The sequence below is a fragment of the Bufo gargarizans genome, chromosome 5 (genome assembly GCF_014858855.1).
Source record: "Bufo gargarizans isolate SCDJY-AF-19 chromosome 5, ASM1485885v1, whole genome shotgun sequence".
Classification (NCBI taxonomy): Eukaryota; Metazoa; Chordata; class Amphibia; order Anura; family Bufonidae; genus Bufo; species Bufo gargarizans.
The window spans coordinates 98410475-98429402 of record NC_058084.1 but is presented as its reverse complement, the minus strand read 5'-3'; the positions used below and the strand labels follow the sequence as shown (position 1 = coordinate 98429402).

General features: G+C 44.1%; 1 protein-coding gene across 1 annotated transcript in view; it reads right to left on the bottom strand.

The window, feature by feature from the left end:
• ST18 (ST18 C2H2C-type zinc finger transcription factor) overlaps positions 1–18928 on the bottom strand; it is a 197697-nt gene that overhangs the window by 121924 nt on the left and 56845 nt on the right. Inside the window, exon 8 of the mRNA XM_044295392.1 lies at positions 9403–9648. Coding sequence (XP_044151327.1) covers positions 9403–9648 — 246 coding nt within the window. The remainder of the gene's footprint in view (positions 1–9402; positions 9649–18928) is intronic.

The window sequence follows — 18928 nt, the reverse complement described above, 5'->3', positions numbered from 1 at the left end:
TGTCGGCGGCACTGTTACTAATGAGGGCACTTTGGGAGAAAATTACTACTATTAGGTCTTTTGTAGGATATCTGCTTGATACAGTTATTTGTATAGTATTTTGCAGCATTGGGTAGCACAGTGGACACAGTATTGGGGGTAGCAGCAGGATAACACTGTTCAGGTACCAGGAGGAGGAGGATGTCATAGAGAAGTGAGGAATTTAAGATGTATCTGTGGAAAACTCTGCAGAGATGAGACGTGGCTGATAGAAGTCATCATGGCTGTGGGAGCTGAATAGAGAATATCAGGAAAGAGAACATGTATCAGGAAGTCACTGGCTTAATTGGTATATATTGCTGTGTTCTCCTTTATGTGCAGTAGCTTTGAATATAATGTCCATCTTTAGCACTGGGGCTGGAGGGTTGGATCGAGATTGAGACCTGAATATTTTAAGATCCTAGCAACACCCCTTGGTACAGCTTCAGAAACCAATGACAATCAGCTGCTATTTCCTGGGGACACTGTGACCAGACGAACAGACAAACACTTTCCTTGGGGTGGCTGTACGAGAACTGTAGCAATACAACAATAATACCCTAATAATTTAGCGTTCATGATTATCAGAAAAAATTAACCCATATCTGCAAACCTGTGATCTCTAGACATAGTTCTTTACTCAACATACATGCCATGAGCAAGACCTTTCTGATCGAAACGCATCGGCCTTAAATGTACACTGAATTTGTGGAGAGAATTTTTAATCATTTTTCCAATAAAGCATCAAGATTTTCTTTTCCTGTGCTGGACATTTACCTTTGTTTCTTGGATAGTTCTTTAATGGCTCTGTATATTACTATACAATTTGTATCTAAATATGAATGTACTATTTAATTTTCTTCCTTTAAATAGTTCTGGTGACAGTGACATTTTGTAGGTGTTTGCATAAATATGCCTGATGGTTAGTCAAAAAGGGACAGAGAGAGAGAGAGAGGGAGGAATAGTTTAAATTCCATTAATATGCAGATGGGAGTTTACAGCGATTCCAGCAAAGACCAGAACATAGTGGAAAACTGGATAACAGTTAATGGCATCTGGCACTTTTAAAAAAATTTTAAGCCTTGAAATTGTTGGAGAACTGACAGTTTGAACTAAACTAACAGCTCTATTTATTTATCAAGGATTTTGTAGAGATTTTGAGCTGTGTCCAAATCCATTCTTTTTTTGTTTTTGTTTGTTAGAGGGCATCTGGACAGGCTATTTCACAGAGACATATAGACAATATTTTCTGTAAATTGCCACCCAAATTAAGTAACTGTGTATGAACTGGTGCAACGAACAAAAGACCACATATAAAATCTCCATGTCTACAATTTACAGAAAGGGACAAAAATATTTATAAATGTTATCAAACATTGTGTCAATATGAAATGGAATTCATTAGTGATAAGAAATCCTCTGTCACTATGTCGTTGGTGGAGATTTATCATTGCCCCTACACCACCTTTCTGGCATAAAAAGGTTGCAGACCCCAGATTTACAACCTTTTCAAAGCAATGGGGGCACTTTTCTAAGCATTTTACTCCTCATTCAACAAGGGGTGTGACTTCACATGAAAAGGGCATGTCGTTATCGTAAATTTGACATGGTCTACATGTGCCTCCATGTGCCAAAAATGTACCAAAATTTTGACACATTTCTGGAGTAAAACTATGTAAACTTATAGGTGGTTTAACCTTAGAGTAGATCATAGACTAGATCCGTAGACACGGACAGAAATTTTGGTGCACAGACAGGATTTTTAGAACATAGACAAGATTCTAGTGCACAACAATTTGGAGTAAATCTGGTGCAGGATTTACAATACTCCATATTTTTTTAATGTCCATGTCCCAGAATAGTACATTTGTCTTAATATTAAGACTGTAATTCATATTCTTAGACATGCAAAGTGCACCACTATTAGTGAATCTGCCACATTTTGCCTAATCTAGGCATAAGCAGCATTTGTACTCAACCTTCGCCCTGGCACATTCTTCATCAGTTATGCCATCAGTTTTTTTGGAATAAGTGATAACTGAAATCGACAACAGCTACGAACAAGTGTAGATTTCAATCTAGGTGTATGGACTGTTGGAGAATGCATTTAAAAAAAATTAAGCACATTTTCTGGCGGCACAGGGGGATATAAAGATCGGTTTTGATAAACCTCCTGGAGGTATAGAAACTCCAATTTAAATGTGACTGTTTTCCATCTACAGGCCACATTTAGGTGCACCTGTGAGGCCTGGGCCATACCAGACAGTCTTGAGTGGGACTTGCAGACTCCTCCCTCCTCCCATTGCAAGCATTGATACATGCTGGAGGTAACTGGTGAGTTGTTTGTGAGTCGGCCTTATGCTCCTGTAATTTGCCCACTGGCTCCTGGTATTTGCCCACTGGCACAGGTAGGAGAGTGTTAGGTCCCGGGCTACTTGAGAAACCTTGTCGCGGTGCCCGGGCTTAGACATGTCCTACACCGTAGGACATGTTGACTAATCTCTCAATTTTAAAACCAGTTTGAGGATTTAGTAATACCGCAGAGTGCACCTGTCTTTTGCTATTTCGTTATATTGTTATATTGATTATCACATCCACACAATTGTTACCTTGTGTGAGATGTCTATTGTGGTACTTGTGGTTCGCTGCGGGCATCCTCCACCGTATGCATGTTTGCTGGGGATTGCCATTAGCAACGGGCCACAAGTGCAGGATTTGCTCCCCTATATATATGCACGACTGCATGTGGGTTTGAGCACCTCCTGCTATACCACGTCATTCCATTCAGTTTGTATATATAGAGATTCCTGGAGGTATAGAAACTCCAATTTAAATGTGACTGTTTTCCATCTACAGGCCACATTTAGGTGCACCTGTGAGGCCTGGGCCATACCAGACAGTCTTGAGTGGGACTTGCAGACTCCTCCCTCCTCCCATTGCAAGCATTGATACATGCTGGAGGTAACTGGTGAGTTGTTTGTGAGTCGGCCTTATGCTCCTGTAATTTGCCCACTGGCTCCTGGTATTTGCCCACTGGCACAGGTAGGAGAGTGTTAGGTCCCGGGCTACTTGAGAAACCTTGTCGCGGTGCCCGGGCTTAGACATGTCCTACACCGTAGGACATGTTGACTAATCTCTCAATTTTAAAACCAGTTTGAGGATTTAGTAATACCGCAGAGTGCACCTGTCTTTTGCTATTTCGTTATATTGTTATATTGATTATCACATCCACACAATTGTTACCTTGTGTGAGATGTCTATTGTGGTACTTGTGGTTCGCTGCGGGCATCCTCCACCGTATGCATGTTTGCTGGGGATTGCCATTAGCAACGGGCCACAAGTGCAGGATTTGCTCCCCTATATATATGCACGACTGCATGTGGGTTTGAGCACCTCCTGCTATACCACGTCATTCCATTCAGTTTGTATATATAGAGATTCCTGGAGGTATAGAAACTCCAATTTAAATGTGACTGTTTTCCATCTACAGGCCACATTTAGGTGCACCTGTGAGGCCTGGGCCATACCAGACAGTCTTGAGTGGGACTTGCAGACTCCTCCCTCCTCCCATTGCAAGCATTGATACATGCTGGAGGTAACTGGTGAGTTGTTTGTGAGTCGGCCTTATGCTCCTGTAATTTGCCCACTGGCTCCTGGTATTTGCCCACTGGCACAGGTAGGAGAGTGTTAGGTCCCGGGCTACTTGAGAAACCTTGTCGCGGTGCCCGGGCTTAGACATGTCCTACACCGTAGGACATGTTGACTAATCTCTCAATTTTAAAACCAGTTTGAGGATTTAGTAATACCGCAGAGTGCACCTGTCTTTTGCTATTTCGTTATATTGTTATATTGATTATCACATCCACACAATTGTTACCTTGTGTGAGATGTCTATTGTGGTACTTGTGGTTCGCTGCGGGCATCCTCCACCGTATGCATGTTTGCTGGGGATTGCCATTAGCAACGGGCCACAAGTGCAGGATTTGCTCCCCTATATATATGCACGACTGCATGTGGGTTTGAGCACCTCCTGCTATACCACGTCATTCCATTCAGTTTGTATATATAGAGATTCCTGGAGGTATAGAAACTCCAATTTAAATGTGACTGTTTTCCATCTACAGGCCACATTTAGGTGCACCTGTGAGGCCTGGGCCATACCAGACAGTCTTGAGTGGGACTTGCAGACTCCTCCCTCCTCCCATTGCAAGCATTGATACATGCTGGAGGTAACTGGTGAGTTGTTTGTGAGTCGGCCTTATGCTCCTGTAATTTGCCCACTGGCTCCTGGTATTTGCCCACTGGCACAGGTAGGAGAGTGTTAGGTCCCGGGCTACTTGAGAAACCTTGTCGCGGTGCCCGGGCTTAGACATGTCCTACACCGTAGGACATGTTGACTAATCTCTCAATTTTAAAACCAGTTTGAGGATTTAGTAATACCGCAGAGTGCACCTGTCTTTTGCTATTTCGTTATATTGTTATATTGATTATCACATCCACACAATTGTTACCTTGTGTGAGATGTCTATTGTGGTACTTGTGGTTCGCTGCGGGCATCCTCCACCGTATGCATGTTTGCTGGGGATTGCCATTAGCAACGGGCCACAAGTGCAGGATTTGCTCCCCTATATATATGCACGACTGCATGTGGGTTTGAGCACCTCCTGCTATACCACGTCATTCCATTCAGTTTGTATATATAGAGATTCCTGGAGGTATAGAAACTCCAATTTAAATGTGACTGTTTTCCATCTACAGGCCACATTTAGGTGCACCTGTGAGGCCTGGGCCATACCAGACAGTCTTGAGTGGGACTTGCAGACTCCTCCCTCCTCCCATTGCAAGCATTGATACATGCTGGAGGTAACTGGTGAGTTGTTTGTGAGTCGGCCTTATGCTCCTGTAATTTGCCCACTGGCTCCTGGTATTTGCCCACTGGCACAGGTAGGAGAGTGTTAGGTCCCGGGCTACTTGAGAAACCTTGTCGCGGTGCCCGGGCTTAGACATGTCCTACACCGTAGGACATGTTGACTAATCTCTCAATTTTAAAACCAGTTTGAGGATTTAGTAATACCGCAGAGTGCACCTGTCTTTTGCTATTTCGTTATATTGTTATATTGATTATCACATCCACACAATTGTTACCTTGTGTGAGATGTCTATTGTGGTACTTGTGGTTCACTGCGGGCATCCTCCACCGTATGCATGTTTGCTGGGGATTGCCATTAGCAACGGGCCACAAGTGCAGGATTTGCTCCCCTATATATATGCACGACTGCATGTGGGTTTGAGCACCTCCTGCTATACCACGTCATTCCATTCAGTTTGTATATATAGAGATTCCTGGAGGTATAGAAACTCCAATTTAAATGTGACTGTTTTCCATCTACAGGCCACATTTAGGTGCACCTGTGAGGCCTGGGCCATACCAGACAGTCTTGAGTGGGACTTGCAGACTCCTCCCTCCTCCCATTGCAAGCATTGATACATGCTGGAGGTAACTGGTGAGTTGTTTGTGAGTCGGCCTTATGCTCCTGTAATTTGCCCACTGGCTCCTGGTATTTGCCCACTGGCACAGGTAGGAGAGTGTTAGGTCCCGGGCTACTTGAGAAACCTTGTCGCGGTGCCCGGGCTTAGACATGTCCTACACCGTAGGACATGTTGACTAATCTCTCAATTTTAAAACCAGTTTGAGGATTTAGTAATACCGCAGAGTGCACCTGTCTTTTGCTATTTCGTTATAAACCTCCCATTGCCTTTAATTTGAATTCCTGTTCTGGACATTCTGTAGTCATGCAGAATGCTGATAGCATACATTTTACCCCTCTGACGCCATGGTCAAATGTGACCAAAGCATCTAAGCGGTGGAGACTCGTGAGCCACGCACTCCCGCGCCTGTACCAGCGTTCCCCCGGTTGACATCAGGGAAGCTGTTACAGTGATAGCTCGGAGCCTCAAGAAGGCTCCAATAGTTATCACTGGAATATCACAATACAGGCAAGCAGGTGGCATCACTGTATTGGAATACAGTGAATGGGCTGTTCTGTGATGATATATACCCATCACAGAACACAATTGGCAATCTAATGATTGCCAGTTATAGTCACCTAGGGTGACTTAAAAAAAAAAAAAGTTCAAGTATTATTTCTGCAAAATCAAAATAAATAATAAAAAAAATTATAGGCATTTCTGTGTCTGAAAACTCTCGTACAATTAAAACATAACAATATTTATCCTAAAATTTGAAATGGCCAATTTGTCATTTTTTGTCACTTCATCTCCCCAATTTTTTTTAATAAAAAGTGTTAAAAAAAGTCACACAATTACAATTATAAAAAATGATAAGGGTCAGAATATGGTGATGAAAAGAAATAAATATTTTTTTCAAGGTGTTTATTTTTTTAGTATTAAAAATGCTAGAAAAATTACTGCTGAAATAATTGTACTGACCTACAGAATAAAGATAACAGGTCAATTTTACCGCACAGGGAACACCTTAAAAACTCCTCATGAAACAGTGGAAGTATAGCGTTTCTTTCCAGCTCCCCTCTATTATATACAATATTACATAGTGCCAATAGCAAGTACAACTTGTCCCGCAAAAAAAAAAAAACCCTCATAAGCCTATGTGAACAAAAAAATTTAAAAAATTATGGCTCTAGGAAGGCGGTGAGTGAAAAATGAAAATGAAAAAAAAAAAACTGACAATTGCAAGGTCCTATAAGGTTCTAGATTTTTTTTTGTTACATTGAATAAATAGTTAAGCCAAGGTGCAGGACAAACATTTAGCATCAGGTATTAAATTAAGTAAAAGTTTCAGAAACTCTGCAGAGCTATGCTTTAGGTTGTAGACCTCTGGGTATTCTTCCCTGTTTTCACTTTTGACTTTATAATAATTCAGATTATCAAGTGCTAGAATAACTGTCTGTCAACAATAAAGTTCTGCACTTTGAATGTTTTAAATCACAGAGGAATTATGTATCAAAACACCAAAATCCATGTGTACATGGAAAATCCATGATAATGCATATAGTATAGAGGATAGAGGAAGTACCATGGACCCAGATATCAAGAACAGGCTGGGCAATTATGGAAAACATCCTGCTGGTGAAATAGGATTGTTGCAAATTTACAGTGATTCTTTTTTTTTTTTTTTTTATGAAACTGCATGATGCTACTAGTTTTATTTCTAGGAACCTTGGTTGCATTTCAGCCTAAGTACAGGTTTTCTATCATCTGAATGGTTTGGCTATTACACTGACTCTTTGGTTTGTACAGTATGCATTATATAGATTTAGATACAGAATATTTTCATTCCTAACAATTGAATAGGCTAAGCACAAATACAATGATATTAAGTATTTGGCCAAAACCCAAGTTCCATTATATCGTACCATTGATAAAAGATTTCTTTTACATACACTTAAAGCAGGAATGACAAGAAAGCATGTATGAATCTGGCTGTGCTGACCATTGCATGAAACAATATCATCACCCGATTATGGAATATTGTGTTGTATTCACCATGTTCTGCACAGATCTCTTGGCATGGCTACATCACAATACTGAGGAGGAGGGTTTCTGGACTACACATTTCTGGCACTGAATATAGGACAGTTGCTACATGAAGGTTATTTACTCAGTAAAGGGTTATTTTGATTCACTTATAATAAGGTTACTTTTAGAGTTGATACAGACGTGGACAAAATTGTTGGTACCCTTTGGTCAATGAAAGAAAAAGTCACAATGGTCACAGAAATAACTTTAATCTGACAAAAGTAATAATAAATTAAAATTCTATAAATGTTAACCAATGAAAGTCAGACATTGTTTTTCAACCATGCTTCAACAGAATTATGTAAAAAAATAAACTCATGAAACAGGCATGGACAAAAATGATGGTACCCCTAGAAAACACAGAACATAATGTGACCAAAGGGACATGTTAATTCAAGGTGTGTCCACTAATTAGCATCACAGGTGTCTACAACCTTGTAATCAGCCATTGGGCCTATATATATGGCTCCAGGTAATCACTGTGTTGTTTGGTGATATGGTGTGTACCACACTCGACATGGACCAGAGGAAGCAAAGGAAAGAGCTGTCTCAAGAGATCAGAAAGAAAATTATAGACAAGCATGTTAAAGGTAAAGGCTATAAGACCATCTCCAAGCAACTAGATGTTCCTGTGAGTACAGTTGCACATATTATTCATAAGTTTAAGATCCATGGGACTGTAGCCAACCTCCCTGGACGTGGCCGCAGGAGGAAAATTGATGACAAATCTAAGAGACGGATAATCCGAATGGTAACAAAAGAGCCTAGAAAGACTTCTAAAGAGATTCAAGGTGAACTTCATGCTCAAGGAACATCAGTGTCAGATCGCACCATCCGTCGTTGTTTGAGCCAAAGTGGACTACATGGGAGACGACCAAGGAGGACACCATTGTTGAAAACGAATCATAAAAAAGCAAGACTGGAATATGCCAAACTACATGTTGACAAGCCACAAAGCTTCTGGGAGAATGTCCTGTGGACAGATGAGACAAAAATCGAAGTTTTTGCCAAGGCACATCAGCTGTATGTTCACAGACGAAAAAATGAAGCATATCAAGAAAAGAACACTGTCCCTACTGTGAAACATGGAGGAGGCTCTGTTATGTTCTGGGGCTGCTTTGCTGCGTCTGGCACAGGGTGTCTTGAATCTGTGCAGGGTACAATGAAATCTCAAGACTATCAAGGAATTCTAGAGAGAAATGTACTAGCCAGTGTCAGAAAGCTTGGTCTCAGTCGCAGGTCATGGGTCTTGCAACAGGACAATGACCCAAAACACACCGCTAAAAACACCCAAGAATGGCTAAGAGGAAAAAATTGGACTATTCTAAAGTGGCCTTCTATGAGCCCTGACCTCAATCCTATTGAGCATCTTTGGAAGGAGCTGAAACATGCAGTCTGGAAAAGGCACCCTTCAAACCGGACACAACTGGAGCAGTTTGCTCATGAGGAGTGGGCCAAAATACCTGCTGAGAGGTGCAGATGTCTCATTGACAGTTACAGGAAGCGTTTGATTGCAGTGATTGCCTCAAAAGGTTGCGCAACAAAATATTAAGTTAGGGGTACCATCATTTTTGTCCATGCCTGTTTCATGAGTTTATTTTTTTACATAATTCTGTTGAAGCATGGTTGAAAAACAATGTCTGACTTTCATTGGTTAACATTTATAGAATTTTAATTTATTATTACTTTTGTCAGATTAAAGTTATTTCTGTGACCATTGTGACTTTTTCTTTCATTGACCAAAGGGTACCAACAATTTTGTCCACGTCTGTATGTGAGTCACATTCTGTAATATGATATTGTAAGATAAATATGTAGATGCCATACCTCATTGTCCTCTCCATTTTTACCATGGATCTTGCTGTAGTTAATTGGGGCATCCCAACCCTCCTTTTCACATAGGGCTTTGTAAAAGGCAGCATTGACCAATAGGCTACTGGTTTTAAAAGGAGAAGATGAAGGAGTTGATAGAATGGAATTGGAAGAGCCTAATGTGCCAGCCTTGTCATGGAGTCGATTCTTTTTCATACTCAAGTCCAAAGTTCCATTTTCATCGACTTCAATCTCTGCAGCCTGGGGAAATTGTAAAGATATATTTTCAATTGATGAACAGTTTGCGGCTTTGATAGTGTGGCCATGTGGTGCTTTTAAGGGATAAAAGTAAATGCAAGCTTTTATTTAAATAATATCAGATTTAAAAAGCAGCTTTTGATTTACATCACATCAGTTAATGTGTAATTCTTTGCCAGAGTTCTGTGTGACCTCGTAATGCTCACCATGTTTTTCAGCTTATTGCAAGTAGAATTTAAATAAGACGCTTCCAGAATTTGGCCATAATTTAAATATAATATACAGTACTAAACGTGAGGCAATTTAAAGAAAGAAAAAAGCTGCTTGATCTTTTGAATAAAATTTTTCAAAAATGCTGACCCTTTTTTGTAAAATTATAAAACTATGGATTTTTTTAAAGGGGTTCCCTAGCTTTAAAACTATTTTCACTAGCCCATCCCTCCACTGCCAGAGGGGAGTAAGAATACTTACCTGCTCCTCACTGCTGGTTCTGGCTCCTTCGTTCACTGTGCTCCAGTTCCCTGCTTGTCAGCTTTCGAAGTGGACGGGGGTCACGTGCGCCATCACAACTATTGACTGGCTGCAGTAGTGATATGTCTCTGAAGCTGCATGTGACCCAGTAGCATGCTACATGGGAGCACGTCACCTCTGTAGCCAATCATTAGCTTGAGCATCACATGTTATCCCCATTCATTCCAGAAATTGACAAGCAGGGAACCAGAGAAGTTGGACCCAGTAGTGAGAAGCAGGTACGTATCCTTCCTCTACATGTCCAGCAGGGAAGGGCTGGCAAACATAAGTTTAAAGCTGGACACCCCTTTAAGGGCTGGAGCACACTATCATCTTTAAAATGTATTAGTTAGTTATAATGATTTTTTTTTTTGAAATATGTACTGAATGAAGAATGTTTTTGGTTTACCGATTTTCTTTACCAGTTAAAGAACTTCTACGTATGTTAGTCGTAAACAGAGGAAAGTTGGGTACAGTCAGTTCAAGATATAGAGATTTAAAGCTTCATAGTCCTACACCAGAGTATTCTGGTAACTACAACTTATACCCTATCCACTCACTCAGGGATAACTAACTAATCAGTCAGGATCCAACTGCTGGGACACAAAATATCCAGAGAAAGGTGTTCATGTACCTCCTATCCTTATGAATCAGCAAGCTGAGCATGTGGCCTGGTGTTCCATTCATTCTCTATGGGACTACCAGAGATAGCCAAGCACTATTTTTGGGAAATATATATTCCGACTTGTAATAGTAATAATGGTCAAAGAAAAAACAATAAATATTGATTTATTTTTTTATGAGACACCAAAAAAGTTTATAATAAACTTTACTGGTAAAGTTGCTGTGTCTGCCTAGAGATTGGTTAGTATCTACATAACGTTATAATAAATGCATAAATTTATACATGTCCATTGTCTATAAATAAAATACGCTCACAAATAGATAAACAGGTAAATGTATGGATAAATACATACAGAGCGTACATATACATGTAGAATACAATACTGTGCATCTATACTAGCAATACTATTAGTATAACACAATAATAAAAATTCCTGGACTAGAAGCACAATAATGCTAAATGCTTCTAAATGGGAATATGCTCGATGATTGCTATAATAAATAAAACATTTTATCATGTTTATAATAAGACACTTTAACTTCATCTTGCTGCCCATTTCACTACTATAATCTGATGTGAAAGTCCTGAATTTAACAGTGCAGCTTATCCTAGATAATAACTTAGTAACAACATCTTGTGCCATCTGTATAATATCAAATGCATTTTACATTAGTACTAATAACTCTTAGTTACAGAAATGCAAGGTATTAAGTATATCTGTGCCAAATAACCACAAGTTACATATCTAAAGATTAGGCTTTGATAGATGACATTAAAGCAAGTGGGAGCTTATAGTGAAGTGATAACTTGCAGGACAAAGCACGTGCTACATAAATTAAAAAATTTGAGACCCATATGGGAGTAAAAATAGGGAGAATACATAACGGGGTAATATATTATCATTTTTAAGATTAATTTACAATATGCAACAAGCTGCTTTTAACACTTGTTGTAACTTGGATTTGCAGAGAACCTATATGAGAGAGTAAAGCCTGTTTAAACTAGTGTCTCGGCAGATGACATTTGACAACTGTTTTAATTTTTTGTATAAGGGCTTGTTCACACGACTGTGCCGTTTTTTGCGGTCCACAAATTGCGGATCCAGCCCGTGTGCCTTCTGCAATTTGCAGAACAGAACAAGAGGCCCATTATAGAAATGCCTAAAAGTGCTGTCCGCATCTTTTGCAGACCCATTGAAATGAATGGTTCCGTATACGGACTGTACGCGGAACGCAGAAAACGGCTAATATACGGAACGCAAAATACCCTAAGTCTAATGACATAATTGTAAAACAAACAAGAAGAAAATACATAAAATGAAAAAAAAAAAAAACATGCTTTTCCTTAAATTTCATTTACTTTGTGGTTTATAAACTGTGGATTGGCCAACTAAAACATCAGCTATAAATTCGCTTCAGCTTATAAAACATACAGGTTGACATGTCTATATGTGATACACAGTGATATTTTACATTACAGTGTATACATATGCACACTGCATCATCGATTTGGAAAATTATATACAGAATACAGATGTAGGATATGAAGGGGTTAAATACGGAAGCTATGATGTGAACATAGCCTTAGACTTCTAAACAAAAAGGTATGTATTATTATTACTTTTATTACGGTTGAGCGAAGTTGACGAAGTGGACTCCGATCTGAATTTCAGTAAAAAAAATTGATTAGCCGCAAAGCCGAATTTCCTCGTGTTTTTCTTTTTTTTGTAACAAGTAAATTTTCCCTGAAATGGGGAAAAAAATACAAACTTATTTCATCCTTTGGAGTGTAAAGCGGCCGCTGTGGCCATCTTGATTGAATATCCCGTTCAAAATCTCATGCACAGTGACCAGGTCAGAGTGATGACGTAATCATGCACCATGCGAGATTCCGCATGGGATCTTCAATCGAGATGATCATGGCAGCCTCTTTGCGCTAACATGGATAAATCGAGTATTATTTATTTTTAACCCCTAAAAGCCCTCACCATCATTCTCAGATATCGCGATCAGTGATAAACACGGCATCTGAAGGGTTCAATGACGGAGGGGGGGGGGCATTTTTTGAGGGAAGAGGTGATGTTTTCATTGGTCTCATTTTAAAATACATAGTACTGCTATACAGATACCTAATATGTCTATTTTTATATTTGTTTCTTTTTTTTATATTTGTCCTTGATGAAAGGAAAGGGATGCCTTTTTTACACTTGAAACTTTTTTTTTTTCATTAAAAAAAAAGTTTTTTTCATTTCTAAAATATTTTGTTGTGGATTTCCTTAGCTTAGTGTCTCCATTCATTTAAATCCGCAACATAATTCACAAATACCCATCTTCTGTAATGGAAAAATCTGCATCAAAATTTGCTGCATAATCTGCAACAGGAAAATGCAACTATATTAAACCTGCACCTGCAGATTTGTTGTGGAGAATTCTGCAATGTGTGAGAGCACTGACAGTAGCTAGGTTCTAGGCTTAATAGAATTCCATACATGGCAGGTCTTTGTAAGTTTTCTGGGTGCCATGGCAACCATTAGCACCTCACAATTGCATAGAGCCCTTTCCCTCTTTATACCCCTTAGTTGACGCAATCAGCAATGACTGTGGCATCTAAGGGATGAATGCACCAGCGTCTGTGTTTTCAGCGATGTTGGCAGATACAGCAGGAACCTGGCTGTCGTAACAGCCAGGTGTCATGGTCTTACCTCCTTGCTGTTCTCCTTCGTTTGACATGTGCTGGCGGCCATCTTGGTTTCTGGGTTTCTTGTAGCCTCCCACCCTGCGGCTCCTCCTTCCCACTGGGAGGAGCTGGATGCCTAGCTCATATATATAGGAGGTCTGTGGCTTCAGTTCCCTGCTTGGTCCTCCTGTGCTCACATGCTTCTAAGACTGCTGCTGCTTCTGGTTCCTGATCCTGGCTTCGTCTGACTACCCTGCTGATTCCTGATCCTGGCTTCGTCTGACTACCCTGTTGGTTCCTGATCCTGGCTTCGTCTGACTACCCTTCTGGTTCCTGATCTCTGGTTTCGCAAGACCCTGCTTCGGTTTAGCCATCCGTTTGGACTTTTGCCTTACAGCTTTATTTTCAATAAAGCCTTCTTATTTCCACTCATCTTGTTGTACGTCTGGTTCATGGTTCCATGACATTAGGACCAAGCCATGAATTCTGACGGTACAGGGCCATCCTCGCTACCTACGCTGGTTGCCAGACTTGATCAGCAGGATCACCTGTTGGGTCGGTTCGCTGTGGCGTTGCAAACCCTGCTTGAACGCACGGCTCATTTAGCTTCCGTTGCCGATGGGTCGGTTGTCGCTCCTGGGCCCGCTCCTACTGCCGCTCCGGTTGTTGCGCCAGAGTCTACCCCGACACCTGTTGCTGCGCCTGCGGTGTTTCGGGGTATGACCGGTTCTGCCCCCCTTCCACAGCGCTTTGGGGGAGAGCCAACTCAGTGCCGAGGTTTCCTTAACCAGGTGGGCATTTACTTCGAGTTGCTGCCACATGCCTTTCCTACTGAGAGATCAAAGGTGGGCTTCTTGATCTCGCTGCTCTCGGACAAGGCCTTGGCCTGGGCCAGCCCTTTATGGGAGAACAACAATCCGGTGGTTGCCGAGTTTTCCGGTTTTGTTGCTTCTCTTCGGAAGGTATTCGATGTGCCGGCTCGTGCTGCCTCTGCTGCGAAGCTCCTTATGTCCATCAGACAGGGTTCACGATCCGTAGCTGAATACGCCATTGAGTTTCGTACCCTGGCAGCAGAGGTGGGCTGGAATAATGAGGCTCTGGTCGCTGCTTTCTCTCATGGTCTCTCGGATGCCTTGAAGGATGAGGTTGCAGCTAAGGACCTACCTGTGGAGCTCGAGTCTCTTATTTCTTTCCTGATTTTGATTGACACCAGACTCAGGGAGAGACCTTCCTTTCAGGAGAGCCTGCGGAGGCCTTCTAACAGATTGGCGCCTACGTTTGCTGTCCCACCCGTGCCTCCCTCTCCTCCCACGCCTCCTGGGGATGACTTGTCTGGGGGTGAACCCATGCAGCTGGGGTTTGCTCGCCTGTCCGAGGGGGAGAGGGTACTCCGGAGACGCGAGGGCCGATGCATGTACTGTGGTCTCGGTGGGCATTTTCGGTTGGCATGCCCGAACCGTCCGGGAAACGCTCGCACCTGAGATCCTGTCGGGGGCAGATCTTGGGTGGAGTCTCCTCGTCCCCGGTTTCCCGTGTTGACAAACCACTGATTACTGTTGTCCTCTCCTGGGTCGGGGGCTCGGTGACGACCCAGGCGTTGGTGGACTCTGGTGCTGGTGGTTTGTTCATTGATAGTGTGTTCGCTGCCGCCAATTCCATTCCTCTGCAGCCTCGAGGTTCCCCACTGGCTCTTGAGGCGATAGACGGCAGACCCCTTCTGCCGCCACACGTGACTCATGAGACCCTTCCAGTGGGGATGGCCATTGGTGCCGTTCACAGAGAGTCGGTCTGTCTCCAGGTTATTTCGTCTCCACACTACTCGGTGGTCTTGGGGCACCCCTGGCTCCAGAAGCATAATCCGACTTTCGATTGGAAATCGGCCGAGATCCTCTCGTGGTCACCGCAGTGTGGGGCTAGTTGCATCCATGGGCCTGTCAAGTTGCTGTGTACTTCCTCGGACTCTCTGTTGCCTCCTGAATACGAGGAGTACCGGGATGTATTCGATAAGGTGCATGCGGTTGCCCTACCTCCGCACCGCCCATACGATTGTGCCATAGAGTTACAATCTGGTGCCGTTCCTCCTCGTGGCAAAGTCTATCCACTGTCGGTAGCGGAGAATGAGGCCATGGAGGAGTACGTGAGGGAGGCGCTTTCACGTGGACACATTCGCAAATCCTCGTCCCCGGCAGGGGCTGGATTTTTCTTTGTGAAAAAGAAGGGCGGTGAGTTGAGGCCTTGCATCGATTACAGGGGTCTCAATCGCATCACGGTACCCGATACCCTTGATTTCCGAGCTGTTCGATCGCCTCAAAGGGGCCACGGTCTTTACCAAACTCGACCTGAGGGCGGCATATAACCTGGTAAGGATCAAGGCGGGCGATGAGTGGAAGACCGCGTTTAACACCAGGACCGGTCATTATGAATCCTTGGTTATGCCCTTTGGGTTGTGCAATGCGCCCACAGTCTTCCAGGAATTCATCAACGATGTTTTCCGTGACCTGTTGCAGCAGTGTGTGGTGGTCTATTTGGATGACATCTTGGTATATTCTGAATCCATGGAGGCCCACATTCTGGATGTCAAACGAGTGTTGCAACGGTTACGAGAGAACAAGCTGTTCGGTAAGCTTGAGAAATGCGAATTTCACCGATCCCAGGTAACCTTCTTAGGTTACATCATTTCCGCTGAGGGGTTCTCCATGGATCCTGAGTAGGTTTCGGCTGTCTTACAGTGGCCCCAGCCCAGTGGTCTTCGTGCCCTGCAGCGCTTTTTGGGCTTCGCCAATTATTATCGGAAGTTCATCAGGGACTTTTCCATGCTAGCCAAGCCTCTCACGGATCTGACCAGGAAGGGCAGTAATCCCCAGGTCTGGCCGCCCGAGGCCATCCGAGCTTTTGAGGCTCTAAAGTCCGCCTTTGTGTCGGCTCCGATTCTGTCGCATCCCAACCCTGGGTTGCCGTTTGTCCTCGAGGTGGACGCGTCTGAGACGGGAGTAGGCGCCCTCCTGTCTCAGCGTAGAACACCAGAGGGTCCTCTGCTTCCTTGTGGGTTTTACTCCCGGAAACTGTCTTCCGCGGAGTGCGGAAGATTGGTGACAGGGAGTTATTGGCCATCGTGCAGGCCCTTAAAGAATGGAGGCACTTGCTCGAGGGCTCGGTGGTTCCGGTTCTCATCCTGACGGACCACAAGAATCTGACCTACCTCTCTGAGGCCAAGAGATTGACACGTTTTAATTACGTGGTCTCCTACCTACCCGGTTCCAAGAACATCAGAGCGGATGCCTTATCACGGCAGTACTCCGAGCTGTCCGGGGAGTAGTCGATTCCGACTTCGGTCATACCTCCGAATCAGATCCTGGCCGCCATTCGCACCAGCCTGACCTCTCCCCTGGGTGAGCAGATTTTGGCGGCTCAATCTGGTGCTCCCTCTGGGAGACCCAACGGCAGGTGGTTTGTGCCTGAGGAGTTGCGCACTCGGTTGTTGCGAACCTACCATAACTCCAAGGCCGCGGGGCATCCTGGAAAGAATCAGCTGTCCTGGGCTGTTTCACGTCTGTTCTGGTGGCCTTCTCTACGTTCCGAAATCGCCGCATATGTAGCGGCATGCTCCGTTTGTGCCCAGAGTAAGTCCCCTCGGCACCTTCCGTTGGGCCTTTTGCAACCCATAGCCACCGGGGAGCGTCCATGGTCACACCTGGGGATGGATTTCATTGTGGACCTCCCTGCATCCCGAGGCCATACGGTCATTCTCATGATAGTGGATCGGTTTTCCAAAATGTGCCACTGTGTACCTCTCAAGAAGTTACCCTCTGCACAAGAGTTGGCCTCGATTTTTGCCAGGGAGGTCTTCCGGTTGCACGGTTTGCCCAAGGAGATTGTGTCGGATCGGGGGAGTCAGTTTGTGTCCAGGTTCTGGCGCGCCTTTTGCTCCCAGTTGGGGATTCATCTCTCTTTCTCATCGGCCTACCACCCTCAGTCCAATGGGGCCGCAGAACGATCCAATCAGGCCTTGGAGCAATTCCTTCGTTGCTATGTCTCCGATCACCAAGACAATTGGGTTGACCTCCTGCCTTGGGCTGAGTTTGCCAGGAACACGGCGGTGAACTCTTCCTCTGGGACGTCTCCCTTCATGGCCAATTATGGGTTCCAACCTGCCGTGTTACCGGAGGTATTCTCTCCCCAGGATATTCCGGCTGTGAAGGATCACCTTTCCGTCCTACGTGCTTCTTGAGTACAGATCCAGAGGTCCCTTGAGGTCTCTGCGCAGCGCCAGAGACTCCAGGCTGATCGCAGACGAGCGCCCGCTCCTTCCTACCAGGTCGGAGACCGCGTATGGTTGTCCACCCGCAACCTCAACCTTCGAGTGCCCACTCCCAAGCTGGCGCCTCGCTTTGTTGGTCCCTTCCGAGTGCTTCGCAGGGTAAACCCGGTAGCCTATGCCCTTGCGCTTCCTCCTGGCATGCGGATCTCCAACGTGTTTCATGTCTCCCTCTTGAAGCCACTGGTGTGTAATCGTTTCACTTCCTCGATTCCTCGGCCTCGTCCGGTCCAAGTGGGCAATCGTGAGGAGTATGAGGTGAGCAATATCCTGGACTCACGCCTGGTCCGCGGCCGGGTGCAGTTTTTGGTCCATTGGCGTGGTTATGGTCCAGAGGAGCGTTCCTGGGTTCCCTCCGCAGATGTCCATGCTCCTGCCTTGCTCCGAGCCTTCCACGCACGCTTCCCTCAGAAACCGTTCCTTACTCCGCGGAGGAGGGGCCCTTGAGGGGGAGGTACTGTCATGGTCTTACCTCCTTGCTGTTCTCCTTCGTTTGACATGTGCTGGCGGCCATCTTGGTTTCTGGGTTTCTTGTAGCCTCCCACCCTGCGGCTCCTCCTTCCAACTGGGAGGAGCTGGATGCCTAGCTCATATATATAGGAGGTCTGTGGCTTCAGTTCCCTGCTTGGTCCTCCTGTGCTCACATGCTTCTAAGACTGCTGCTGCTTCTGGTTCCTGATCCTGGCTTTGTCTGACTACCCTGCTGATTCCTGATCCTGGCTTCGTCTGACTACCCTGTTGGTTCCTGATCCTGGCTTCGTCTGACTACCCTTCTGGTTCCTGATCTCTGGTTTCGCAAGACCCTGCTTCGGTTTAGCCATCCGTTTGGACTTTTGCCTTACAGCTTTATTTTCAATAAAGCCTTCTTATTTCCACTCATCTCTTGTTGTACGTCTGGTTCATGGTTCCATGACACCAGGCCCCTGTGCTGATCGAACAGGCACAGCCCCTGTGTCCAGAAAATCAATCCACCATACATGTACAGCGGATAGTCACTGCCCCCTACACTGTACATGTTCAGTGCATGTTGGGGAGGGGTTAATGATCATAAAATGTAGCTTTAAGTAAAAAGAATTGCATTGTTCAAAACAGAAAAGACTATAAAATAATAACATTCACCTAAAAACTCCAGACCTCCACAACAGATGGCTTGGATA